This window comes from Hippocampus comes, unplaced genomic scaffold, assembly GCF_001891065.2.
Source record: "Hippocampus comes isolate QL1 unplaced genomic scaffold, H_comes_QL1_v1.1 scaffold254, whole genome shotgun sequence".
Taxonomy (NCBI): Eukaryota; Metazoa; Chordata; class Actinopteri; order Syngnathiformes; family Syngnathidae; genus Hippocampus; species Hippocampus comes.
Window position 1 is genome coordinate 412,520 of NW_017805874.1, and position 26,869 is coordinate 439,388.

Genomic DNA, 26,869 nt, shown 5'->3' on the forward strand with positions numbered 1-26,869 from the left:
TTGGGTGACCCAGTGGTTGACTGGTTAGCGGGTCAGCCTCACAGTGCAGAGGTGCAGGGTTCGATTCAGTCTCCGGCCTTCCTGTGTGGAGTTTGCATGTTCTCCCCCTGCCTGCGTGGGTTTCCTTTAAGTACACCGGTTTCCTCCCACATTCCAAAAACATGCGTGGCAGGTTAATGGAACACTCGAAATTGTCCCGAGGTGTGAGTGCGGATTGTTTGTCTGTGTGTGCCCTGCGATGGACTGGCAACCGGTTCAGGGTGTCCCCTGCCTACTGCCTAAAGACAGGTGGGATAGGCTCCAGCACCCCCTGTGATCCTTGTGAGGATGAATTATTATTATTTAATTTTTATTGATGTATTTGTTTATTTGTCTTTCATGAACAGAGGGGTTCTGACAATCGATGTGTATGACACTCGTACTCTCAGTAAGGCAATATTGCTTTGATTTTCTGCAAATGTGGAAAGGCAACTTTCAATTACATGTTGCTGTATCGCAAAATGGTGCGGGTGGACTTATATTTGGAGAGCTGTTCAGAATACAAATTGACATCTTATTCAAATTTTATTCGGTTACATTCAAACATACTTTCAATTAACTACTATTATTGAATAGCTCTTCTTCACTTTGGTTTTACATCGTGTGAAGCAGAAATCTTAACACAAGTTTGAAGAAAGAAAACTGAATTGAAGTGCTGTTAAAATGTATATATTAAAAAATATGAAGTAAGATATTTTTACTGAACAGAAAATGAGAATACTCATATTATGAAGAATGTATATTACCCAATTGCAAAACAAAAGTCCTAAATAAATAAACATGATGTTCTTTATTACCTGCAGTTATAAGATATGCAGCCACTATGTTGTGCTCCAGTTGGGAAAAGGAACTTTTTCCTCCATAAGGTATATCGTCATTTGAAACATTGAGTCCAGCATTACTTCCCATTCTCGGAAATATCATTCACAAAGTGAAATAAGGTAACAACAAAATATTTTCCAGAAAGAAAATTGTGAAGAGGTCTCCAAATTTCAGAACTTTGCTGTTTGCTAAAATCTGCTTGTTGTATTGCAATAAGGGGTGGTCCATGTAGAGGGGTGAGGTGGAGAGGATTATTACATACCACTTTGTTCCCTTGTTGACAAGTAACGGGAGGTAGCCTGTTGGTAACATGGGCAGCAGTGTTCCACTTGAGAAGATTACCGCTCACGTGGAATTTTCTTGGGAATGAGCCCTTCGCCACTCAAGGCACACATTGATTACAAAACAAATTCCAAAACGTGTTAAAAGTATACAGCACAAATACCGTACACATTGTATACCTGGGGTGTCAAACTCATTTTTGTCATGGGCCATATTTTAATTACCGTTTCCCTTGGAGGGCCGTTGTGACTGAAATCACATAAAAAAATCAATAATAATGGTTTATTAACTACTGTTTAAGTTACTGTTATGAGGGGTTTGGTACAAGAAAATGCTGACAATATGTCTCTTATTACATTCTGAGAATTTAAAATTTAGGTAGAGATTTTGCAAAGCATCATGGAAGTTGACATGTTTGATTTGCCTTCACGGGCCACATAAAATGATGTGGCGGGCCAGATCTGGGCCTTGAGTTTGACACCTGTGTTATGGACAATAACAACGGTAAGGACATGAATGTTTAAAAAAAAAAAAAAAGCTATTGTATGATTTAGAATATCTCCTGACTTTTGCTGTCATCTAATTGTTGCGTCGTGTTCCAGACATCTTTTGTCTCATTTTAATGCCACCTCTGATTTTATTACAGTATTCCTACATTTAGTTATTGTTTTAATACCAGTGCATTTTTTGAGTTTCAGAGTACCTTGTCTTGAATCCAGAGTAGCCTACATAAGCATCCTCCGGGCAGTATGTACTACATAAAAATTTTCATTGGCAGCGCGGTGCATGTACTTTGGTCGAAATGTTCCCCGTTGGTTTGATTCAGATCCTCCCAACTTTGATTTCATGGATAAAAGTTTGGGTTATATCCCGCGTTCGGTTCTCTGTCTGCAACCATAGCATCACCAGAAGCAGGTAGGAAATGAGTCTTTTTAAATACAGTGGTACTTCGACTTACGAAATTAATTGGGTCGGAAGAAATTTCTTAACTGGAAAATTTTGAAAGGAGTGACATGTCAATGCCCTAATCCGTTACAAGCCCCCCAAAATTCAGACATAAATGTTTTGTAAAGCATAAAAATGCATCAAAATATGGAACAAATACTTGTTACAATTAGATTACTGCACAATAAATGAGAGTTGTGCAAAATTTGAAAAACAAAGAATAAAGAATCAAAATGATGTTCATTTAACTTAACCGCGTTAACTACTGTTTTTTGGCCTCTTTAGTTCATGTTCTCTCTCAGAAATGTTTTTTGCCTGGTGTTTTGGAAAGATCCAAGGACATTTGCTTTTGTTGGCTTGCAATTATTCTTCGAAAATGTCCAAGGCAAACATCAAGCGTAGTGAGCGATCGCCAGACTGGTGAACACTTTTTCTGGGTGATTCATATTTACATAAAACTATTGGAACACCATATGGCCGAGGGGCGAATGACAGGACGCTGCATAGACAAACATCTATCTGCACACACAAACAAATACGGTAGAGGTCACTCTTAGCCAATGGGATGCCAGGAAGATGTTCGGTAATAGCCAATGGCAGAGCACCTATAAGTACAGTATGTTGCGTTCAGAAAACTCGGAGCTGTCAGTAGCAGCACACACTGCATTTTTACTTTTCGTATCTTGAAATTTCTTTCATAACGAGAGGCAATGTTTTCCTGTTGAGGCGTTTCGTAACTTGAAAATTTCGTATGAAGAGACGTTGGTAAGTAAGGAAACTAACTGTATCAACATGTCATGGGTTTGATGGATGGAGTTTTGCGTAATTATGGATCGTTCTAAGAAGTTTACCCCAGTGTGGAATAACTTTGATCTTGTGACGACAATGTAAATCTTTTTTTCCTTTGAGCTTTGTTTACTGTTATATACTATTTTTTACGGTGGCGTATTGCACTCACTTTATCAAGTGAACCTGTGATAGATATAATCCTCAGATAAAGAGCCTTACAGTTGCTTTTTCATTTTATCTCATAATGACTAGATCCTGTTCTCAAAATCATGAGGGTGTCTATTTTAACAAGTGAATGCAATGTTCCACCTTAGTTTTTGCTCTGTTCTGGGAAGAGGTTTGAATTGTTTTCAGAATAATTAACTTTTTATGTTATTGTAGGTGAAGTGTTGGCTCTGCTCCACAGAGCTATCATACATAAATTAGAGGAATTCATCAATGCTGAGGCATTATAGAGCTCGACATGGCAATGAAGAATTGTCAGATACTTGTGAGAGTACCCTAGGTATGTTGAAATTCTCATATTCATGCAAACAGACAGGCCCGAGGCCTGGTATCGAACCTCCAGCCCTCTTGGTGTGAGGCAACAGTGCTAACCCACCGTGTCGTCTGATGTCTACTTGATTATGTATTTTATGTACTAAAAATTACAGTCCTTTTGTGAAGCTTTTGACAAGATATTTCCTTTTGGCTTGCAGTTCCTAACAAGCAAGCAGTGGATGAGGCAGTGGTCAACATGACCAGTTCAGGTGTTTATTCGTATATTTCTGTGGCACTGTGTCGTGTGATAGTAAACTAATGATTAACTATTTTTTTTAGGGCACAATCTCTGGAAAACACTTGCTATGGAGGTTGCAGAGACCCAGAAGACCTCGAATGGAACAGCTGCCTCCAAAATTGAAGTCCAACGCTACCTGGCAGAAGCAAAGACACCCAGAAACCCAGAAATCAAGACCCTTTAAAATATTGGAAATGGAAACAGAAAACATATTCACATCTGCATCAACTTGCACTTAAAACTCTGTGTTCACCATTGTCATCTGTACCATGTGAAAGCGTAATTTCTGAGGCTGGGGAGCTGGTGTCAAAGAGGAGAAATCGCCTTGGAGTAAAGACACGCCAAAAACTTTTGTTCCTCAAAAAAAAAATTCATCAACCAATCACTGTGTGTCTTTTATTTCATATGATTTAACAGTGAACAAAAATTTTCTACATAAGTTAAAATTTGTAACTATGAATTGTAACTTAAAGTTGCTATATTTTACATACCAACGCTGTTTAGTATTTATACACGCAAGGAATTTCTTTACCTGCAATGCCTTGATAACTACTGCAGGGGTGACTATTGGGTGACCAACACAGTATCAATACAGTGCCAACACAGTTTGTGTAGTGTGTCAATACACTCCTTGAGGTATCATCGTTCCATCACTAGTAAGCACACCGATCTTACACCGTGTCTGCCACCGTAGTCACAGTGAAGCCAAGCGCTACATACGCCTCGTCATATCCCCCCCGCAAACTCTGCCAATGAGAGCGCCACTGTCCCCTAACGTCGTGGAGGTGCAACTGCACTTTATTCGAGGACAGTAAAAAAAAAAAAATCTAAATTAAAAAAATAAAAAAGCATGTTCTCCGAGGTCAAACTCACCCTCCTTGATGGAGCCTCTCGCCCACCCCCCAGGTCGGCGTGCCCCACTATTTGAGAAACATTGCCTTAGCGAGACCTTTTAGGCACAGTCAAACTGGTCAGAAATACAGTACTGTACATCTAGAAAAACACATAGGGTTCAATTGTGTTAAATTGGCCTTGCCAGACTAGTCGAATTCTGCTGAGCATACTAAAAATACATGAAACATAACATTACCACTTACAATAAAAACAGACATATGAAAAGCCCAAGGTTATTATTATAACCTCCCTTTGGCCTACATTACAAAGTTAACACAAGCTAATTTATTCCTTCCTCCAACTTATTTCTTGCTGTTCCTTGAAACCATTCATACCTTTAAATATACATTTATATTTATTTAACCATATTTCGGCTTTCGTGTTTACTTTCAAACTTATCTTGTTAGAGACGTATGTAACGTCATGAACACTGTCATTATGACGTCTGTGATCCACTGTCGAAAGAAGACTGAATCGCCTCTCCTTCATCTGATTATCTTATTGTCAACGTTTTATGTAATGTGTTCTTTTGTATTATTGTTTTATGTTAAAAGTTCTGTAAAGGGCTTTGTTCCAATTGCGACTGTTATGAAAGCGCTACATAAATAAAGACCGATATTAATGTTTAAAAGATGGTCACTTTATTTTGAAAACTAAAAGCCGAAAGATTCTTCCACTCATTGAGCTTTCACTTATCGAGGTCCCAGTTAGGTATCCACACTCAAAGCATACCCAATTGTGCTTCGTTCAGCTGACTTCCATCGTCCTCCCGGACAGTAGACGGCGCTGAAGAAGTCATTTGGAGTATCGGTGCGCTGTCAAAGAAGGGAAGTAACCTCAGCAGTGAGCCGATTCAAGACCACAGCCAACAGCTCCATTGCACACCAGAAGACGCGTGCGTCATTCGAGAAGACAAAGATGTCTGGGCTTCTGCGAACCATCGCTTTCCGTGCCGCACCCGCACTGCGGGGACACACCGTTTGTCAGAGGGCAAATGTCTACACTCGACCTGCCAAGGAAAAGATAGGCGCTATGGTAAGTGAACTACTAGCATGACATTCTGTGCTAGCATGCAGCTGTCCTTGACCGACGAGGTCACAATTGGCGGTTGATCAATAATCTGTTTTAAATGTATCGGTCATGTTTATTCCATCCTCATCGTTAGATTCTGCTCAGGCATATTGCTCAAGGGCCGTTACGCTGGTATACTTACAATTCTGGCTTTGCGCTTCCTGATAAAATATAAATCGATAAATAACAGCACCCAGCAAATCTTACCCGTAAATAAATGAATAGTTTTTGGCACACTCCTATGCTATGTGTATATTGTAGTAACATCCAGAATGAAAGGAATGAAATCGAACTTAAGGGCTGAAAAAATACTTAGGGAATCGAGTTGAATTGTGGAAAGTGGGGGGCCTCTCTCGAGTAATTAACGTCAATTTTTGTAAACATAAACTGTGTTCCATTTCAAGCATTAATTGTTTTCCAGAAGACTGACATTACTAGACAAAATTTTGTAGACGACTCCATTGATATAACCATCATTTTACGGAATATTACTATGTTTAAAGAATACTGAGAAAGTTACGACTCTTTAAAACTGGTGAAAATGCAGCATTTTTGAGCAAACATCTCCATTAGAGCCGTCACAAACAAATCTTTTTGGAATCAATTATCCTATAAACCAGGAGTGCCCAAACTTTTTGCATCGAAGATCTACTTTTTGATCGACCTGTTACCACGCACACACATGCCATGATGAGCAACAGCCCTAACGGCCCCTAAACTGTACGAAATAGAAAAATAAAGTAGACATAGGAGTTTGTTAAGAGGAAATCACTGCCTACCTTAGCGGGAGACCTGATGCAGAGGCATGCGGTGCAGCGTGATAAATGCATGAACATCTCTTTCGTAGCTCATGTCTCCCATTTTAAAATGCTTCTCTCGGCCCTCCAGATTGCCATTGGTGAATTGTACACAAAACGAACTTTGACTGATAATAATAACAATAATAATAATAATAGCTATTTCGCAACAGCTCTGATCGCAAGCTGCAATTGCAGACTGCTGAGCGCTAACAACTTCTGGTGACACATGTCACCCACCACTCTTAAGTTAAAGGTGACCTTGATTTCATTTGATTTGACTTTTTATTAGGTCTCCCGTAGGAGAAACTTGTCTCGGAGGACAGTCCCTCTATGCTGGTACATACATTCACCTGCTTTGTTTTATTTGATTTAAAAAAAAAAAAAATAAAACTTTTTGGCCAAGTGAGACTGATAGGACGATTAGCGTGCAGTGCGCATTAACACAAAAAATATATTACTAACATGCACAGTTCACCCCCCCCCCCCCCCCAAGCCCCCTTGGGTTGACCCGCAAGCTCCCACTTGATCGTGATCGACGTGATGGGCATCCCTGCCATAAATTATTCCATCGATTGACAGCTTAAGGATAATTGCCTGATACAGTGATAAATAACCATTGAGTTTGCCAAACATAATGTTTCAACACTGTACTATCTTTAAGGTAAAGAACATTTTAATATTGCTTTTTGGGATCACAGGTGCCACAATTACCAGTTTCCAAGCTACCCCAGCTCCACTTTGCAATCGTGACATAAAACTATAGTTCATAATTTAATTTGGCCCGTAGTAAGGAGAAAAAAAAACATACCCGAAAAGTCAATGCGGAAACACAAAACATTGGTTCCAGGCATCGCAAATATTTTGTAGTCGCGTCGTGAAAGACAGCATATTAAAACACAGCATATTAAAACACAAGAAATTGAAGGGGATGAACTTCGGGGGAAAAATAGCCCGATGTCTATCAAAAATCAACATTTAAAAACGGGTTGGACTAGTATTTTAAAAAATAATGATCATTAAAAAAAAATCAGGAGGACAATCTTTGTTTCTTGTCGCACCATTGCCCATTAAAAAATCTATTTGGGAATGTACCCTTTGTGGCTAATGGCGGTAAAATCCATTCTGATTAAATTGTGCACATCTTGGGTGGAGCAGGGATCTGGACCTGCTACGGCCATTGTGTACGATAGACATTTTGACCCACCTAGTGTGTTGTGTGGGTGCCTGCACTTGGGCTCAGATTTAAAAATTACAAGTCAGTAGCACGTTATGTGCAGTTTCCCAAAGGATTGATACAGGCTCATCACAGGATGACACTGCAAAATGGACTAAGATACATGGAGTTAAACATCAATGTTTGTTTGCTTTTGAAACATCCGTTTTAAAAGTCTAGAAAAATTAACTTTCTTTGGACATGTGGAGTTGTCAAACCAAGCACAATTTCCCATGCTCATTGATTGATGATAACGCTATTGCTATTGTTTATATAGGTGAACTAGATTTTTAAAACGGACAGTGAAAAAGTATGCTAGCACCTTACTGTACCTTCGGCTGCATGCTTTCGTACATAAGCCATCCATTCGTCATGTTCATTTTTTGCGAAATATTGCTCTCTGGCTTAACATTGTTTACTATGTTTACTGGACAGCTTTGTTTACATTCAGGCTGGATAGCCCCGAAAGTGTCAGATAGGTCTGCGATGCATAATGATGGAATCCCAAGCCCTGTCCAGAGCATTTCGTACATAAGACGTAGAAAAAAAAGTAGTGTGTTTCCGGTAACCTGACCGACTGAGAATTTCTTTGTCGAAAAAAAAACTTTACAGTCGGCATTTTTTTCAAACAACCCTCTACATTTTTTGTGTAGAGGGTTTACATCGGTGCAAACTCTCGCGATATTCACGTTGAGCACGTGCGTCGTTTGCCCTGTCCTCTGTCAACAACATTGAAACATGGCGGCGGCCGCGATCTCCGACGACAGTTTAAACCGCGTTTTCTTTGTTACAGTCGCATGCTCGCACCGCAATTTTAAGAAAATAGCATCCATTGATGGATCGAAAAAATTCAGCGATCTATTTGATGAACACCACGGGCCGAGTAAAAACCGAGGGCGGAGGAGGACGGAGGCGGCGGCGCGCCCCGGCCCCCCGAGTCCGGAGCGGGGAGAAAACTAAATAGGTGGTGGCGGCGCCGGCCGCGGAGCGGCGGGTTCAATGTCTTCTTGTTTTATGTTTTATGGTTATTTTGTTTAAATTTTTGATGGGGAAAAAAAAAGATTAAAAAAAAACTTTGTCCGACCTACCGACCCTATGCTGAAATTTCATGTTACCGGAAATACACTATCTTTTTTGTTTGTGAAATGCTATCAACTGATTAACATTCCACTCACCAGGGTATTCCTGTATGATTCTCTGCTTTTGACAGCATGTAATGTATTCCCTTTCCAATGTTCTGTATTCTCAACAGATTATAATAAATTACCAAGAGAAACAAACCTCTTGTCTACATGGTACATCATAGCATACACACTGTATCTTCTACATCAGCGGTCCCCAAACTTTTTTGCCCCACCGACCGGTTTCAGACAATATTTTCAGGGACCGGCCTTTGAGGTGTGATGGATAAATACAACAAAATAATATGCTATGACCTGCATGAAAACGGTGGTGCTTTCGAAACACAATAATAAACCCGATTCATGACATGAGTAACGTCGTCCCTGGCTGCAATACTCTCTGGTCGCTATGGGAACATTTAAACGTACCTTCAAAATAAGATGCACTGCAAATAAAAAGTGCATGAAAAATACGATTCACCATCGACACATATTAAGTAGAGTGGGCTTGGTGGATTCCTGATACTGACTATGAAATGTAGCCTTCTTTTTCTTGGAAGTCGTAGGCTTCTCTTCTGTCTCTTGCCTGGGCCTTTTCCCCTTCCCAAAGATGTTTGTTTTTTTACTCATTTCACCAGCTTCTGGGATTCATTTTAGCAGTAACCGAGAGGCGCGCCTTGTCCTGCGTCAAGAGTGATATAGAGTCAAACCTCGGTTTTCGAACGTCTTTGTTCTTGACCAAATCAGATTTTGACCAGAAAATTCGACATTTTTATGCCTCGGATTACGACCAAAAACCGGTTTTCGACCAAACTGAGCAAACCCGAATACACCACTCGACTCCTCTCAGCTTCCTTACGTGAGGAAGTGACACTTCCTCGTGTAACGTTCATTGTGAGCAGACATGTTTGTTGTGATTTACGCAAATCTTTTTGTTATTTCTGCATCGTGTATTCGGCCCTAATCATGGGCTAATAAATTTCGAACAAATCGCTTTTCGAACAGCCTTCTGGAGCGGATTATGGTTGAAACCGAGGTATGACTGTACTGAAGACGGATGTAACAGAATTTTCAGAATAGAACATCTATCAGGTTCCGAAATAAATAAACCGCCCCCGTACAAAATGACCCACGGACCGGTACCGGTCCGCAGCCCGGGGGTTGGGGACTGCTGTTCTACATCTCAACTCAACTCAACTGTATTTATAGAGCACTTTAAAACAGCCATCGCTGTACACAAAGTGCTGTATATGGAGCAACTATCATATATACAATGATAAAGCAATAAATCAGTAACAAATACGGTAGAAAGCACCAAACAGCAAAACTAAGATCAAGTCTGAGTCATGCTGAGTCAAATGCCAAAGAATACAAGTGAGTTTTAAGGCGGGTTTTAAAGATGGGCAGCAATGGGGGCTTGCCGAGTGTTCAGTGGGAGGTCATACCATGGAGAGGGAGCAGCAACGGAAAAGGCTTGATCCACTGTGAGCCTCCGCTTAGTTCTTGGTACTTCTAGTAATGTGTGGTCCGCAGACCTGAGGCGCCGGGCAGGTGTTAGGGGCGGATAAGCTCAGAGAGGTAAGGTGGCCTGAGGTCATTTGAAAGATTTGAAAACAAATAATAGGATCCTAAAAAGGATGCCAGAGTAGAAGTTATGTGCTCCCTCTTATGAGTACCGGTCAAGAGGTGGGCAGTAGCATTCTGGACCAGCTGGAGGTGCTTAATGGACGATTAGCTTACTCCAAAGTAAAGTGCATGACAGTAATCAAGCCGGGATGTGACAAATGCATGAATTACTGTCTCAAGGTGCTCATTAGAAAGGAGAGTTTTTACTTTAGCCAGCTGCCTGAGATGAAACAAGCTGGATTTAACAATGACAACAATTTGCTGGTCAAGTTTAAAATCACTGTCCAGTTTAAGACCCAAGTTTGAGACTGTTGACTTCAGATAAGGAGACAGGGGGCCCGAGTCTACAGGGTGAGATGTACAAGGGCCACTGGGACCAAACACGATCACTTTTGCCTTCTTTTCATTGAAATTCTCTCTCTCTCTCTCTCTCTCTCTCTATCTATATAAAAAAAAAAAAAAATATATATATATATATATACACACACACACACACACATACAAAGTATATATCAGCTGACATATATGAGAGCACGTCTCATGTTTGACACTGATGTCTTTTTGGCACCCAGGAAACTGTCATTGGATTGGGTTTGTTCACCTTGGCCATTCTGGGACCGTCTGGTTGGATCCTGGCCCACCTGGAGGACTACAAGAAGAGAGAGTGAATTGGCCACCTTCGCAGTTGGCATACTGGGTCTGCTGTGTAAAGATGGAGGCTTCACCAACTTTCTCGCCAACAGCCAGTTTTCAATCTTTTATCACAATCATTTGACATCTCCGGGCCCAAGTTATGGACAAAATAATGGTTCCAGAACGATAACCATTATACATTGAGTTTTGTGCATATTTTATTGTATGTACAACATTAAAATTTAAAGCCACATATTTTGCTTTGTTGAAGGATCTGTCTTGGATTTATATATGCTTCCATCTAGTACACAGCATGTACTGTACACTCCGAACTCAATTATTAGATTTTTTTTATTTTTTTGCAGCTATTTGAAAAACATTTGACCTGTGGAAAAGGCACGAGTTGATGGATGATACCAGACTATTTGGATTCGTTACGACACTAATTGCACGATTTTATTTTGGGTTTGTTTATTCGCACATAGTTAAATATAAATGAATGAAACAAAAAGTCATTTTAATTTGTCAAATGAACCATACCGTTTGGTGACCAGGATTATTCATCAACACAAATTTTAAGCACAAAATACTTCAAGTAAAAATAATATGATTAGAAATTAATCTATTGAAAAATTAATGTTTTTGCTTTTACATCTTGAAGATCATGAAGACCTCAGAGAAACAAAGACCCGAGGCTTCAGCTAATGATTCCAATAGCACATCGACGACTCTGCTTGTGAAATCACAGCAATCTGGGAGAAAAGTTCTTTGTCGAGCTGGGGGAAGTTGTGGTTTGAGTTAACCGAGAACCTGGTAGTCATTCTGTCTGAGCTCTGCCAGAGATCCTGTCAAGTGATGCAAATGCTTCCAAAAGATCAATCATGAGAGTCTTGGATACCACCACAATGGATTTTAAATGAATTAATGGAGGTTGCAGCGAACAAAACAGACCATTCACCATTTATGAATTACAACCTCTTTTTTTATTTTGTAGATGACAAACAGGTGCGATGTTGACATTTCGTATAATTACTGATTCACCCATGTTTTTTTGTAATCATGAAAGGCACAGTTTTGAGTCTGTTGCCCATGGACAACCAAATCCTGAGCTGCCTCTTTGATATGCTTTGCCAGGGATTCGCTTCAAAAAATATTCAATCAATTCAAGAAGCCATATACAATACAATACATCCTAATTTATATAGCGCTTTCACAACATTAACATGAAGTAAAATAATTATCACAACACAACATAAAACATGGACAGTCGTGCAATCCTAACCACTTTTCCCTCACACGCTTTGTTGTTTAAAGCAGTTTGAGATGATTGTTAATTATAGCAATTGAAGTTAAAGGGCGGGGGGGTCACATGTACACAAATGGTAACATTCCGTCAGAGTAAACTGATTGTTATTTAACAAGTTATATGTGGACATTTGTGAATTTAACAGGAAGACAGCCCAGTTTTGAAGGAGCTGGGGTCAAATTCGGAATTATGTGTGATGGTTGTGACAATGTGGTCTGCCTCCTTGACACCAGCCTTGAAAGTGAAAGCAGAACCTTTGTATCCTCACTTTTGGACAAATAGTCACCTCGATGTCATGGCAATTACTAATTGTGGAGATTACATTTTTAGGCTACTGACGTTAAGGTACAGGTGAAGAGAGCTGCCAGTAAGATGCCGGTTTTGGTAAAGGTAAAAAAACAAACGAAAATAGCTGTCATTAATACGTTCTGATTTGCTTCCGAAGTATCCTTTACATTCAAACTACGACTCCAAATGTAATAATAAACTACAATCAATCAGTTTATGAAAACTTAGTTTTACGGACCGTTTCAGTACATATATATTACTTTAAGTGTTTTACCTACATCGTTCAAAATGCTTCAAAATACTGCAATGTCCTCATCGAAGATTCCAAGTCACGTGTCCCAGTTTGATCACGTGACACCTTTGGTGTCACCGGATTTCTCTCCGAAAGAAAAAACACTTCGTTGATTGGTAGGATATTTTATCAGTTAAAAACCATGACATTTAGCGATGATTAATTAATTCTGCCAGACGAGGTTTGGGGGAACTCACTTGAGTCATCGCATCTAGTTTTAAGCGTTTATATTATGTCGAGCGTGCCGTCGCGTTGCTTGCTAACTTGAGCAACGGCACAAAGCTAAAATCTATATTTGGATTGGTTAAATTGCTAGTCCAACATGAGACGAACCACTTCAACCAAACGTTTGTTTGAGCGTTCAGAGTTACTTGAATGGTTATATTATTTCAACATTCTCTGCACTAAACGCAACGTGCATGTTTATTTGGTACAGAGGACACGATGAGGTTGGTGATTCTGGACGATTATAACCTGGCCAGTGAGTGGGCAGCCAAATATATTCGGAACCGAATAATCCAGTTTAAACCCTCCGCCAACAATTTCTTTACCCTGGGTCTTCCTACAGGTAGGTGTTTTTGCGCTGGAAGGTTTGTGTTCATGCAGTCGCTGATGGTGTCGTGGTACACTCACCTGACTTATTTGCGGGCAGCGTGGGATTGGTTTCCACTCAGTGACGTGCGATTGTGGGTGTGTGTGGGTGTTTGTCTCTACGTGTGCCCTGTGACTGGGTGGCGACCAGTTCAGGGGTTTTTCCGCCTTTCGCCCAGAGTCAGCTGGGATAGGCTCCAGCAATTCCCGAGACCCTCCTCAGGATAAGCGGTGTTGAAAATGGATGGATGGATGCTTGGTCTTTGGAACCTTAAGGTCATGAAGTCTCCTTGCGGGTAAAATGTGAATATTGTTGCCTGCTTGTAGCAGACTTGCATCTCTCCAGCATGCTGGTCTGCTTCCAAACTATTGTTCAGGTGCTCTTGAGCAAGTGACCTCTCCACACATGCCTCCATCTGTGATGTGGTGTTCTGTGCGGTGTCTAACACAAGCATGCTGTAATCATCACTAGCTGGGTTTCCATGACAGTTTTGTTTTCGCAAAATATAGGTGACATTTCTACAACTTCTCAACTTGTTGCTGTTTCCACTGAAGAGTGGCTTCTGAAGCTTAAATCTCATAACGTCCCTTCTCGTGAAATCTCGCAATCCTCGTAAAATCTCGTAAAATGTTCTTGTGAGACTTGCGATAGGACGTGAAACCATTGCGAGTTAACGAGTGGGGCCTGCGTGGAGGATTTACCCTTCGCAGGTACCTTGCCTCCGGGCATGTGGGGGTAGCCCAGGAATTCCCCCTTCCCTCCACCTCCCGCCGGTCCTCCATCCAACCAAAACCCATCAATTGAGACTATAAACATATTTTGGGATATTTGAGAGGCTTTTTGAAATTGCTGTTTTTCCATCATCGGTTTGGATTTTGCTCATTTTTGAGGGCAATGGAAACCCAGCTGGAGTGTGAGTTGAATTTTTCCTTGAGGGATACATGCAACTTGATGTCTGTTTTTCTTGTAGGGAGCACTCCATATGGCTGTTACCAGAAGTTAATTGAATATTACAGATGTGGAGAGCTATCTTTCAAATTTGTGAAAACATTCAACATGGATGAATATGTTGGTGAGTCACAGGCTGTTGATTACAGAGCCCCGAGAACAGGGGTCGGCAACACGCGGCTCCAGAGCTGCATGCGGCTCTTTAGCACCATCTAGTGGCTTCCTGGAGCTTTGTTAAAAAAATGTTTAAAAATGGAAACAGATGTAGGAGGCAAAATTATTTTTTTGTTTTAAATATGGTTTCTGTAGGAGTAATAACATGACATATACATTCTTAACATTTCCCAATGCTGTAAAAATGTGTAGAATAAACATTACAATTCAACGTTTCTGTCAACGAAGATTTGCGTCATAGCCTGCGACACACGTTTCTATTAGCAGGGTGGGATGTCCGTCAGGCGACTGTTGTAAGAAAACAAAAAACAACAACAACAAAAAACGGCTTTTCATGTACAATTCAACAAGGGTACTGGCAAAGAGAACCTCGAGGGCCGTGAAAAGTATTTTTAAAACGGTACACGTGAGCTACGATAGTCAAAAACGCTGCAAAAGTGCGTCCCATGTCTCCGTGTCAGATCTCGACGAAGGTAGGTAGGCATGCCTCTGTAAGTGTGTTGTGTCTGCGCGGGTCGATTGCAGTAGGTTGGTTGAACGAAAAATAGATCTTCAGTCAAAAAAGTTTGGGCACCCCTGCTCTACAGAATGCACTGCACGAAAAAAAAAAAAATCATGAAGGCTCATCGTGTAATTGTAGCAAACTTAGTCATTTTGATAGTAGGCTAACATAGCTCATATAGATATTGATACATGCTGCAGCTCCGAAAAAAAGAGAGGTGTGGTGTTGTTGTTTTTTTAAAAACGTACACTTTATTTATGCTTTTAACAGTCTCAACAAACACAGACACATCTGCGTCCGACTCCGTGCCTTCTCTCCTCTCGTTCGACTCCAGAGGCATTCAAAGACCGCCTTTGAAAAACGGAAATTAATGATCATTTCAATGACAGTAAGAAAAGTGAAAATAATGCACTAAACAGAAAATCAAGCGAGGAAATCAAAATAAATTCTATGGGGGCGTTTGTGACCACACAACAAAATAATGAATAACATAAACAATTCTGAGACAGTCCAGTCTCCTACATACATACAGCATGTGTTGTCTTCATTCTAAGTATTATTGAAAGCTTTTATTTTTTTGCGGCTCCAGACATATTTGTTTTATGTTTTTTTTTTCTTTATCCTATATGGCTCTTTCAACATTTTGGGTTACCGACCCCTGCCCGAGAAGGACATGGAAGAGAAAAAAGGGTTGACTTATGTTTTTGTTTTGCTTTTTTGTTTGACGTGAGTTATAGTTTTTCATATCACACGTTTTTTTAAGGGTTTGCAAATGTTTTATTTATTTTTTACCTTTTATTTAGTTTTTTCTTTCATATCTCCTTAGGGGCTCAGTAGATCAGTGTAGCAATGCAGTGTATAAATGTGTGTTTATGTATGCTGAGCACCCAACCTGTGGAAATTCACTCCCAAAACGATTTATCTAAATTTGCATACTTTTAAGGTTAATTCTAGAAAACACCACCGTTTGGTGGTAGTGTGTGTGCGTCTCTCTCTCTCTCTCTCTCTCTCTCTCTCTCTCTCTCTCTCTCTCTCTCTCTCTCTCTCTCTCTCTCTCTCTCTCTCTCTGTGTCTGTGTGTGTGTGTCCTCCCTCATAATTCAGAGGTACCAGGTTCAATTGCAGCTCCCTGTGTGGAGTATGCATGTGGATTTTCTCCGGGTACTTCGGTTTCCTCTCACATTCCAAAGACAGGCATGGCAGGCTGATTGAGCACTCTCAATTGTCTCTAGGTGTGAGTGTGAGCGCGGCTGGTTGTTCGTCTCTGTATGCCCTGCGATTGGCTGGCAACAAGTTCAGGGTTGCCCCCGCCTACTGCCCGAAGACTGCTGGGATAGGCTCCGGCACGCCCCGCGATCCTTGTGAGGATAAGCAGATCAGAAAATGATTGGATGGATGAGCTAATTTTTACTTTTGTCGTATTTTAAAGTACAGTACTCTTACTTGGGAACAGTTTTTCGACGGAAACACAAGTTTTTCCCATTGTGACATTTGCTGTCTTGTTGTCCAGGTCTACCCCGTGCCCATCCTGAGAGCTACCACTCCTACATGTGGAACAACTTTTTCAAGTACATTGACATTGATCCCGCCAATGCTCATATCCTGGATGGAAACGCAGAGGACTTGGAAGCAGAGTGCAAGTCCTATGAACGAAAGATTGCTGAGGCTGGAGGAATCCACTTGTTTGTTGGAGGTCAGACACCTTATGAAGGTTTCTAATTTTTTAATTCTTTGTCTCTGTTGAAACACAGATCTTCTCAGGCTTTGTGCTTCTCCTTGTTCTTCCCATGTTGTAGGTATTGGTCCTGATGGCCACATAGCATTTAATGAGCCAGGTTCCAGCCTTGTCTCTCGAACCAGAGTGAAGACACTGGCCAAGGACACCATTGTGGCAAATGCTCGGTTCTTTGGCAATGACCTCTCCAAAGTTCCCACCATGGCTTTGACTGTCGGAGTCGGCACTGTCATGGATGCCAAGGAGGTCAGATGGATTTTACTTAAATTATGTGCACAAGCAGTTAGAACACCTCGATAAAGTTGCTTAAAAAAGCTTATAGAGCGCCGAACAGCGCCCAAATTCTCGTCAATGTACTGTATTTACATCATTTATTGGTAGGCCAATCACGATAACGAATTTTTCCAGAGAAACACCTATCCATCCATTTTCTGTTCCGCTTTATCTTCACAAGGGTCGCGGGGGGTGCTGGCGCCTATCACAGCCGTCTTCGGGCAGTAGGCGGGGGACACCTTGAACCGGTTGCCAGCCAATCGCAGGGCACCCAGAGACGAACAACCATTCACGATCACACTGACACCTAGGGACAATTTAGAGTCTTCAATCAGCCTGCCATGCATGTTTTTGGAATGTGGGAGGAAACTGGAGTACCCGGAGAAAACCCACGCATGCCTGGGGAGAACATGCAAACTCCACACAGGGAGGCCGGAGCTGGAATTGAACCCAGTACCTCTGCACTGTGAGGTCGACGCGCTAACCCAGGGGTGGGCAAGCTTTTTGGCTCGGGGGCCACATTGGTTTCTAAATTTGACAGGTGGGCCAGGGCAGCACAAGATACGGTACATATAAAAAAACTATGTATGTTGACAGTCCATACCAGTCCATTCTTTCCACTCACTCACTGTCTCGAACTTGACTTCCCCACGATCACCATACAAGACAGCGTTGCTCAGCTGATGTCGTGCAACGAACTTTTGAACCCAGCCAAAGTCTTTGATGCCCATAGCGCTATAGAACTCGGTCCAGTTTGCGGAAAGTTTTTTGCACGATAACAGTCAAACCATTCCAGGAAACGTTTATTTACTCGACTGCCCGTCGAGCCGCAAGCAATTCACTCTGAGCATGGAAACAGCCAGAATCGGACTTAGCAAAAATCGCTTTCTGGTTTTTCAAAGTCTCGTAGATTTGAGTCTTTCAGACTCGAAGCATCTCCTGAATGTTTCGTACTTTGTAACCCGCTTCGTTGAATCAGATACACTTCAGTTTCTCTTCCGTGGCCATAACTGTTCCTCTTCGTTTGGATGCCATGATCTACAGGACGTAAAAATGTTCGCAATTTCAGTTAAACTCACTGCAAAAAAGAGTCACTTGCATGTCGCCGTTTTGGATCCAATGATAGAAAATAGCAGCGCGGACACACTTATTCCGTCGCATCGAGCGGGAGTTACTTGCGTTAGCTCTACTGCGGGCTTCCGTATCGTCTCCCCCTCCCTCCCTGTGCTCTGCAACTTCTGCGCCACCTGTTGTTGAAATGCCTGTCATTACAAGTCCAAATGAAATGACCACAATCATTTACATCGAAACTTAAATATGTACTGTACCAACCTTCGGCGGGCCGGATTAAAAAGACCAACGGGCCGGATCCGGCCTGCGGGCCGTAGTTTGCCCACCACCGCGCTAACCACTGGATCACCGGGCCGCCTCCAGAGAAACAATCATGATAAATGATAGTATCGCCTTTTCTTTCCTTCTTTTTTTAATAAACCCACTTCCAATGAAGTTGGGACGTTGTGCTGAACATAAATAAAAACAGAATATAATGAAAATACAATGATTTGCAAATCAACCTATGTTGAATTAAACTAATACACTACAAAGACAAGATATTTACTCTTCAAACTGATAAATGTTAGTGTTTTTATTAAATAATTAACTTTAAATTCATTTTTATGGCTCCAACACACTCCAAAAAAGCTGGGAGAGGTGGCAAAATGACAATGAAAATTGAGGAATGCTCATCAAACACCTGCTTGGAACATCCCACAGGTGAACAAGCTAATGGAAACAAGTGGGTAACAAAGGAGGTTCCCTGAATTGCTCAGTCATTCACAAGCAAAGGTCGATCGAGGTGCACCTTTTTGTAAGAGTTGCATGAGAAAATACAGTGGGACCTCTGCTTATGAATGTCTCTTCAATCGAATTTTTCAAGTTATGAAACACCTTCACGGGAAAATATTGCCTCTTATTACGAAAGAAATTTCAAGACACGAAAGACAAAAATAAAAGTATGGCCTGCTACACGTGGCTCCAAGTTTCCTGAATGCAACATACTTATTGCGGCTCTCCCACTGACTATTACCGAGCATCATCCTGGCATCCCCTTGGCTAAGACGGACTTCGACCGAATGTGTATTTGTGTGTAGATAGAGATAGATATGTGTCGAGGGCCATGAGGTGTTCCGATAGTTTTACGAAAATGTGAATCACCCAGAAGAAAGTGTCGGGCGATAGCTCACTATGCTGATGTTTGCCTTGGACATTTTCGAAGGATTGTTAAAAGCCAAAACAGATTCACAAAAGCAAACGTCCTTGGATCAGTTCTTTACAAAACGCCAGGAAAAAAAAACACTTCTGAGAGAGAACATGAACTTAAGAGGGCAAAAACCATGAGGCAGCAGTTAAAAGTTAAATGACTATATTCTTTGTTTTTTTTACATTCTGCACATCTCTCATTTATTTTGCAGAGATGAAAGTCCTCCGGATTTTCCCGGAATTCCGGGGTTCTCAAATTTTTATGAAAATTTCTCCGGAGAATTGAGGAAAATTTGCATAAAATTAATCCGGATATTAGTTGACAACATTGAACGAAGACGCGTTTGAGTTCGTTGTATTGCTTTCACGAGCGTAGCCATATTGAGGCACTAACACTAGTAACAGTAAAGAGATTTTTTCTTGTGTAATAACGACAGAAGACATGATGGCGTTTGACTAATGGTTTCGTAGAACGAATGGCAACTTGCAACAACAGTAGCAAGCGTCATTTTGCCTCTTGGGTTATACCATCTCAACTAGAATGTGGGGGATAGACCCCAAACAATTTTCGTCTCTTTATAAACACACCTGCTAAACCCCAGTGGAACGAATAAAAGATGCAGTCGACAAGACAGTTGTAGTAAAAAATATATTTGGCCAAAAAGGGAAAAACACAGATTGGCAGAAAATCGTGTCCGTCCGACTTCGAGTGTCGTCTCGGCTAACTTAGCTTAGCTGTTGTCGTGTGTGACGTCATTTGCCTCGACGCTGATTGGTTGAAATCAAAAGCCACACTTGCGTACATGTTCGCGCTGGAGCACGCACAGCAGAGAGCAGTAGACTATCTACTGCTGAGGCTCGCTTAGCTTGAGTGGCGTCGCCACAACAGTAATACCCTCGCCTCGCATTCTCATGGCCTCGCCATATCTTGGAGATTTCAAAATTTCAGCCCGAACGGAAGCCACAAAGGGTACACGTGTGCCGGAATTTTCAGAAAAGTCCACTTTCATCTCTGATTTTGCAATAATCTAATTGAAACATGTTTTTGTTTCTTATTTTGATGCACTGTTATGCTTTAGGAAACATTTATGTCTGAATTTTGAGGGGGCTTGAAACGAATTAGGGCATTTGCATGGAAAATGCGTCTCTACTTACAACATTTTCTAGTTAAGAAATTTCTTCCAGAACCAATTAATTTCATAAGTAGAGGTACCACTGTAGTTGAACAATTGTCAGGAATTTAGCGAGTTCATCATCTACGGTCCATAATATCATCAAAACGCGAGGAGAAGTTGGAGAAATCACTGTCAAGCAACCTTTGATCCTCCAGGCATTACTGCATCAAAAACTAACATCAATGTGTGAAGGATATCACTGCATGGGCTCAGGAACACTTCAGAAAACCAGTCAGTTGATACAGTTTGGCACTACATGCTTAAGTGCAACTTAAAACTCTACCATGCAAAGCAAAACACATTTATCAACAACCTGCATAAATGCCGCTCGGACTGATGCCAAGTGGAAAAGACTTGTGTGGTCTGACGAATCCACAATTGTTTTGGGAAATTGTGGACGTCGTGTCTTCTGGGCCAAAGATCAAAAAAACCTTCTGGTCTATTATGGAGGCAAAGTTTAAAAGCCAGCATCTGTGATGGTTTGGGGCTGTGCTTGTTCCTCTTGCATCCATCCATTTTCCAATCCGCTTATCCTCACAAGCGTTGCGGGGGGTGCTAGAGCCGATCCCTGCCATCTTCGGGCAGTAGGCGGGGGACACCCTGAAACGGTTGCCAGACAATCGCAGGGCACACAGAGACGAACAAAACATCCACGCTCACACTCACACCGTGGGACAATTTAGAGCAGTGGTCCCCAAATTTTTTCCTGTGAGGGCCGCATAACCTTTCACTTCTGTGATGGGGTGGCCAGGGTCAGTTTGTAACAGAAAAAGTGTGACTGCAAGAGTACCTAAATGTAAAAATTTATTGTTTTCCAGAAACCCACACAAAATCAAATATCCTTTTCTGGATTTTTCACAGAACAAAAGTCAGGAAATACATAATACGACCATTAATGAAATAACTAATAACTAAATAACCCTCCACAGGTTCTTCACAGACAAAAAGCAAGGAAATAAATTACCCCATTTATGAAATAAACAATAATCAACTTTGCTCTGATGAAGTTTATGCATGACACCACAACCTTCATGACAGAATCCCAAGTCAATACTTTGCAGCACAGTGCTTGCTGGTGTATTAGGCAGTGAATTTGAAATCCCGTTCTTCCGTCTCCCGGTTCATGCGTTGGTTAAACTCCCCGAGATGCGCCCACCATACACGGAGCCTCGTCAGTTGTGTTGCTGGCCAGCTTTGACCAGTCCAGGTCTAACTCTTCCATAGTTTGGTGCACTCTGCCGAAAATATCCTCCCCCCATCGTAGTCCCTTTGAGACTTTGGAGGGCTGCCAGCTCCTCGCACATGTCAAAGTTTGCGCTAAGTCCATGAATAAACATTAGCAGTTGTGCTGTGTCCTGCACGTCCGTGATCTCATCCAGTGCTAATGAAAATAATTCTTTCGTCTTCTGCTGCAGCTGAGCATATACATTACCGCGATTTCTTCAATACGTTTGGTGATTGTACTCGCTGATAGACTCACGCTATTGAAGATGTCTTTCTTCTCGGGACACACCTCCTCCGCGACGGCATTCATGCATTTCTTGACAAACTCTCCATCAGTAAAAGGTTTACCGCTGCTTGCTATCAGTTGAGCAACACGAAGCTAGCTCGGACAGACGACTGGTCCAGCTGAGCTTGGTGTACAAATGTATTTTGCTGAGCTAACATTCCACTTTTTAGTTTTGACAGTTTGCTCGCATTTGTCCTTGCAGGCTCTCGTATTTGTCGTTGTGACAGGATTCATAGTGTCTGCGCAGATTGAATTCTTTGAATACCGCCACCGCCTCTTGATAGATGAGACAGCCTTTTCTTTGCGTTGAACAAAAAAAATAATCGTTTGTCCACTTTGGGTTAAATACCCTGAATTCTGCATCTATTTTTCTCTCACCTAACCTTCTCACCATGATCCCGTTCTCTTCGAGAGGGGCGGGTTTAGGATTTTTTTTTTCTAGGGGTTCCAGATTAGTGTTCAGACCGCAGAAGGATGAAACAAATGCCATGTTATACGTGTTTATGAAATAGTTACTAACTAATAGTGAAAAATGAAAATAGTTTAGAACTACGGAACATTTTATTGCAAAAGTCCAACTTTACGGTCAAATACAAATACACATAGATGAAAAATAAATCAAAATACTCTGGTGTTGTTCAGGGGGGCCGGGACCAGATGTGGAGGTGGGCCGGATCCAGCCCGCGGGCCGTAGTTTGGGGACCACTGCTCTACAGGATTTCCTAACTGCGTAATTACTTGCATTTTTCACTTTCTTGGAAGTCCGTCTAACGACTAAGTACCACCCAAAACCAGGCACCTGAAACACATGACACACAGAATGAATGATGTTCAGGTTGAGAGAGCGACAAAGCCCACACGTTCTACATGTATGTTATGAGTGTTTGCGATATAAATATAAACACAGCATTTTTGTTTCCACTGCCATTTTTTTCATGAACTGCAATAATAAATCTAAGATATTTCCTGTGCACAGAAAATGCCTATTTCTCTCAAATATTCCTCAACTTCTGTTGAAATCTGTTAGTGAGCACTTCTCCTTTGCTGGGGAATCCATCCACCTCACAGAGCACAATGCCACAGATGTCATAGATTTTGAGGGCGTGTGTAATTGGCATGCTGACTGAAGGAATGCCCACCAGAGCCGTTGCCTGTAAATTAAGTACGTATTTATCTTCCGTAAGTCTTCGCCAACAGCATTTCAGAGAATTTGGCAGGACATTCACCCGACATCTCCAAGATTGCCTGAGACCAGCCACCTGGACAGTTCCTGCAACAATCGGTGTGAATAACGAAAACATTTCTGCACAAACCATTAGAAGTCATCTCAGCTAATGCGTGTCCTCCTCAGTGGGACCGAGACCTGGCTTCAGTCATCATTATAAATCTCATTCAATGATGTCTGGCACTTTGGGGAAGTTTTCTCATCTTGGTTTTCATTGTACAGTGCATGCAGATGGCAGTGGAGGTGATGGTTTTCAGATGCCAATATTGTGGATTGAGGTTGGGGTGATGGTATGGGGAGGTGTATGTTACGGACCACGGGTGCATTTTTCATGATGGCATTTTGCATCCATATTGCCATGTATGTATATTGTGTTTATGAAATAGTTACTCATTAATAGTTAATCAAAATAGTTCAGAACTATTTATTGCTAACGCCCAACTTTATTATCAAATACAAATCCACATTGATGAAAAATAAATCAAAATACTCTGGTATTGTTCAGGGGGGCCAGACCAAATGCAGAGGCGGGCCGGATCCAGCCAGCAGGCCATATTTTGGGGACCACTGATTTAGAGTGTTCCATTAAATTGCCACGGATGTTTTTGGAAAATGTGGGAGGAAACTGGAGAAAACCCAAGCACGGGGAGAACATGCAAACTCCACACAGGGAAGCCGGAGCTGGAATTGAACTACTACCTCTGCACTGTGAGGTCGACGCGCTAATCACTGGACCAACGGGCCGCCCCTGTTCCTCTTGCATGAATAACTTATCAGCAAAGGCACCATTCATGCCGAGAGGCACATACAGATTTAGGAGAAACATATGCTACCATCCAAGCAACATAGTTTTTATGGACGTCCCTGCTTATCTCAGCAAGACAATGCGAAACCACATTACGCACATAATACAACAGTGTAGATTCGTAGTAATGGACTGGCCTGCCTGCACTGCAGACTTGTATCCACATAGAAAACAACATGTGAGAACAATGTTTGTAAGAAGTACAGTCATACCTCGATTTTCGGACATCTCTGTTCTCGACCAAATCGGTTTTCGTCCAAACTAAGCAAACCCGAATACGCCACTCGACTACTCTCGGCTTCCGGTTTTCAGCCAAACTGAGCAAATCCGAATATGCCACTCGACTCCTCTCGCCTTCCTTACATGAGGAAGTGATGCTTCCTCATGTTGACGAGGAAGTGACGCTTCCTCTTGTGGTGTTCATTGTTTGTTTGTTTTTTTTAAATCTTTGTTGAATAAATCAAGTAACAATTCACAGTAAACAGAATGAACAAGTTATTAATACATGCACAGATTACATAGAGTTAAACAAAAAGAAGAGCCAGGTGATTTTAGGCAAAAATTCCAAATAAAGACCAATTAGCCAGAGTCTTAACCGTTTCTTGTTTTTGTAATCCATAATATAAATCAGGTATTGCTTAATTTCTGCTTCAAAAATTAGGAAAAGAGGTTTTGAATGGCTACATTTAGATTTGTGGCTATGGAATTTAGCTAGAATAATGATTACATTTATAATAAAGACTTGTTTTGTCTTTTTTTTTCATCATTTTTGAAGAAGCCAAACATGTATTGTTCATTGTGAGCAGACATGTTTGTTGAGATTTACGCACGGTTATTGCTGCATTGTGTATTAGCCCCTAATCATGGCTCCAAAGAAAGCAAGTGGAAGTCATAAAGGTGGTGAAGAAAAGAGGAGAGTAGTGGGCAAAACTCTTGAATTTAAGAAAGATTTGATAGCGAAATATGAATCAGGTGTCTGTGTTGGCTCAGGAGTTCGGCATGCCAAAATCGATAATCAGCATCCTAAAAAAGAAAGACCATCGTAACCCATGTGTTACAATTTCTACAATTTTTGTAGATTTTTGCGTATTATCATCTTTGCATCAAAGACAAAGCATAAAAATTGTGTAATATGAAATATTCCAATTCATGTTTTATTTATATAGATTTATATTTATGTTTTGGTCATAGCACAATATCACTTTTATTGTCCATAGAGGGCAAAAATACAAAGAAAAAAATAAGAACTATATGTGTATGTATAGCACTGATGCCACTGAACATGTCGAGTGGTTGAAAGTAAAATAAATATTCAGGAATAATACTTTTACAATTTTTGTAAAATTGTATGTTGCGTTATATAAACTTATTCACATCGACTGCAGCACATGGATAATTATAGTAAGTGGTGTGGCTAAAGGATCTCGTGTGTTTCGCAAACAAAGGCCACAGGTATCAGAGGAAGTGGAGAAACGTTTGCTTATTTTCATAAACGAGAAACAGCTAACAGGGGACAGTGTTAGCCAAGATGCAATTTGTGGCAAAGCAAGACAATTGTATGGCGATTTGATAAAATGTACGTAGCATAAGGGTTGCAGAGAGAGAGTCCATAATTAGAGCCGTTACTTTCGGGTTTATTAGTTCAAGGTGTAAAAGAATGTAATCTACAATTGTCACGATGAGAGACATGTTACTTCAATTTTTATGTTACAATGTTAAGGTTTGTTAAAATTGGTAAAAATAACACATACGAAATGTTTGTACAGTTTTTTTGTACAGTATTTTATATACTACCTGCTCTCTTATTACATGTACATACAGTTTATGGTGTAAAATAGTAAAAAAATGCTTTAAAAAAGTTGTTTTCGAGACTTGGAACGGACTAATATTTACATTGATTATAATGGGAAACATGGTTTCGGATTTCTAACAAATCGGTTTTCGAACAGCCTTCTGGAACGGATTATGCTCGAAAACCGAGGTATGACTGTATAGTTTATTCGTTGTCATGGAGGCTGTTATGACTGACTTATGTATGTTCATGTGTGCCCATGTGTTTGATGTGGCTCTTTGCAGTAACACACTCAAAAATCGGCTCTTAGCCTCTGACTGGTTGGCCACCCCTCGTATATAGACTCCTCTCGAAGCGGATTTACTCACACTTTCACTTTGCTTGTTACAAAGTGAAGTAAAGAAAAAACTAATTTCATATTCACGGATGAGATTTTTCCGCGTTTTGGCGGAATTCCGCTTTTTTCCAGTCAAAATGGACCTATTTTATATTGTTTCAAATCCGCAAAAAAATTTCTGGGGGAGGGGGGCGGACTTGTCTTCGGCAGATTCGGGGCTCGTAATGTTTACAAGTAACGTTTGCAAGCATCCATTTTGAATCCCGCTTTTTATCGAGAAGCGTTAGTTTGTTGTTACTTCCTATATGGGCTAAAACCAATGTCTTACTTATAGTGATTGGTCGCTATATCGGCAAATGCAAATCACAACTAATCCGTGTTCGCCTTCCTAAACCCCATTCTCGCGAATGCCAAATGTTATCGAGACTCGCGAAGAAGCTAAAGTGCGTCAGATAGATGCGGATCTGAAAAACACGTTTCGATGGGACTGATTGGATAGAAAGCTGACGGTGTCCCCAGTAGGAAACAGTAAAGAGGCGCATTGTGCTTGTGTCGGATTTCGTGAAAAAGCTTGATGTCGCCGGTGAAGCTCTGTGTACATTGAGTGACGATGTCATTCTATACGGATCGAGAGGATGGAAAGC

At 41.1% G+C, this 26,869-nt stretch overlaps 3 protein-coding genes and 2 long non-coding RNA genes across 10 annotated transcripts in view; 3 read left to right on the plus strand and 2 right to left on the minus strand.

Moving 5' to 3' along the window:
- The window catches only part of rrh (retinal pigment epithelium-derived rhodopsin homolog), a 35,716-nt gene extending 34,457 nt beyond the window's left edge, over window positions 1-1,259 (minus strand). The window contains exon 1 of one of the 2 annotated variants that reach the window (XM_019888818.1): window positions 837-1,259. In XM_019888818.1, coding sequence (XP_019744377.1) covers window positions 837-963 — 127 coding nt within the window. In that variant the 5' untranslated portion in view covers window positions 964-1,259. The remainder of the gene's footprint in view (window positions 1-836) is intronic. The other variant, XM_019888821.1, reaches the window with a different exon arrangement.
- A 2,276-nt stretch (window positions 1,260-3,535) lies between these two features.
- LOC109527113 (uncharacterized) lies at window positions 3,536-4,034 on the plus strand. Its single transcript, XR_002170470.1, has 2 exons — window positions 3,536-3,626; window positions 3,697-4,034. It is a non-coding gene; the product is annotated as an uncharacterized LOC109527113 (long non-coding RNA).
- A 1,340-nt stretch (window positions 4,035-5,374) lies between these two features.
- On the plus strand, window positions 5,375-11,268 carry LOC109527112 (cytochrome c oxidase subunit 8A, mitochondrial). Its single transcript, XM_019888829.1, has 2 exons — window positions 5,375-5,584; window positions 10,953-11,268. Exons 1-2 carry the CDS (start codon window positions 5,468-5,470, stop codon window positions 11,046-11,048), a joined length of 213 nt encoding a protein of 70 aa, XP_019744388.1. The 5' UTR covers window positions 5,375-5,467; the 3' UTR covers window positions 11,049-11,268.
- A 1,659-nt stretch (window positions 11,269-12,927) lies between these two features.
- The window catches only part of LOC109527108 (glucosamine-6-phosphate isomerase 2), a 15,438-nt gene continuing 1,496 nt past the window's right edge, over window positions 12,928-26,869 (plus strand). The window contains exons 1-5 of one of the 5 annotated variants that reach the window (XM_019888823.1): window positions 12,928-13,015; window positions 13,336-13,467; window positions 14,462-14,563; window positions 16,625-16,807; window positions 16,911-17,095. In XM_019888823.1, coding sequence (XP_019744382.1) covers window positions 13,344-13,467; window positions 14,462-14,563; window positions 16,625-16,807; window positions 16,911-17,095 — 594 coding nt within the window. In that variant the 5' untranslated portion in view covers window positions 12,928-13,015; window positions 13,336-13,343. The other 4 variants (XM_019888824.1, XM_019888822.1, XM_019888826.1 and 1 more) reach the window with 4 other exon arrangements.
- LOC109527114 (uncharacterized) lies at window positions 21,309-22,513 on the minus strand. The gene is made up of 2 exons (XR_002170471.1): window positions 22,107-22,513; window positions 21,309-21,791 (listed from the first exon to the last, which is right to left on the minus strand). It is a non-coding gene; the product is annotated as an uncharacterized LOC109527114 (long non-coding RNA).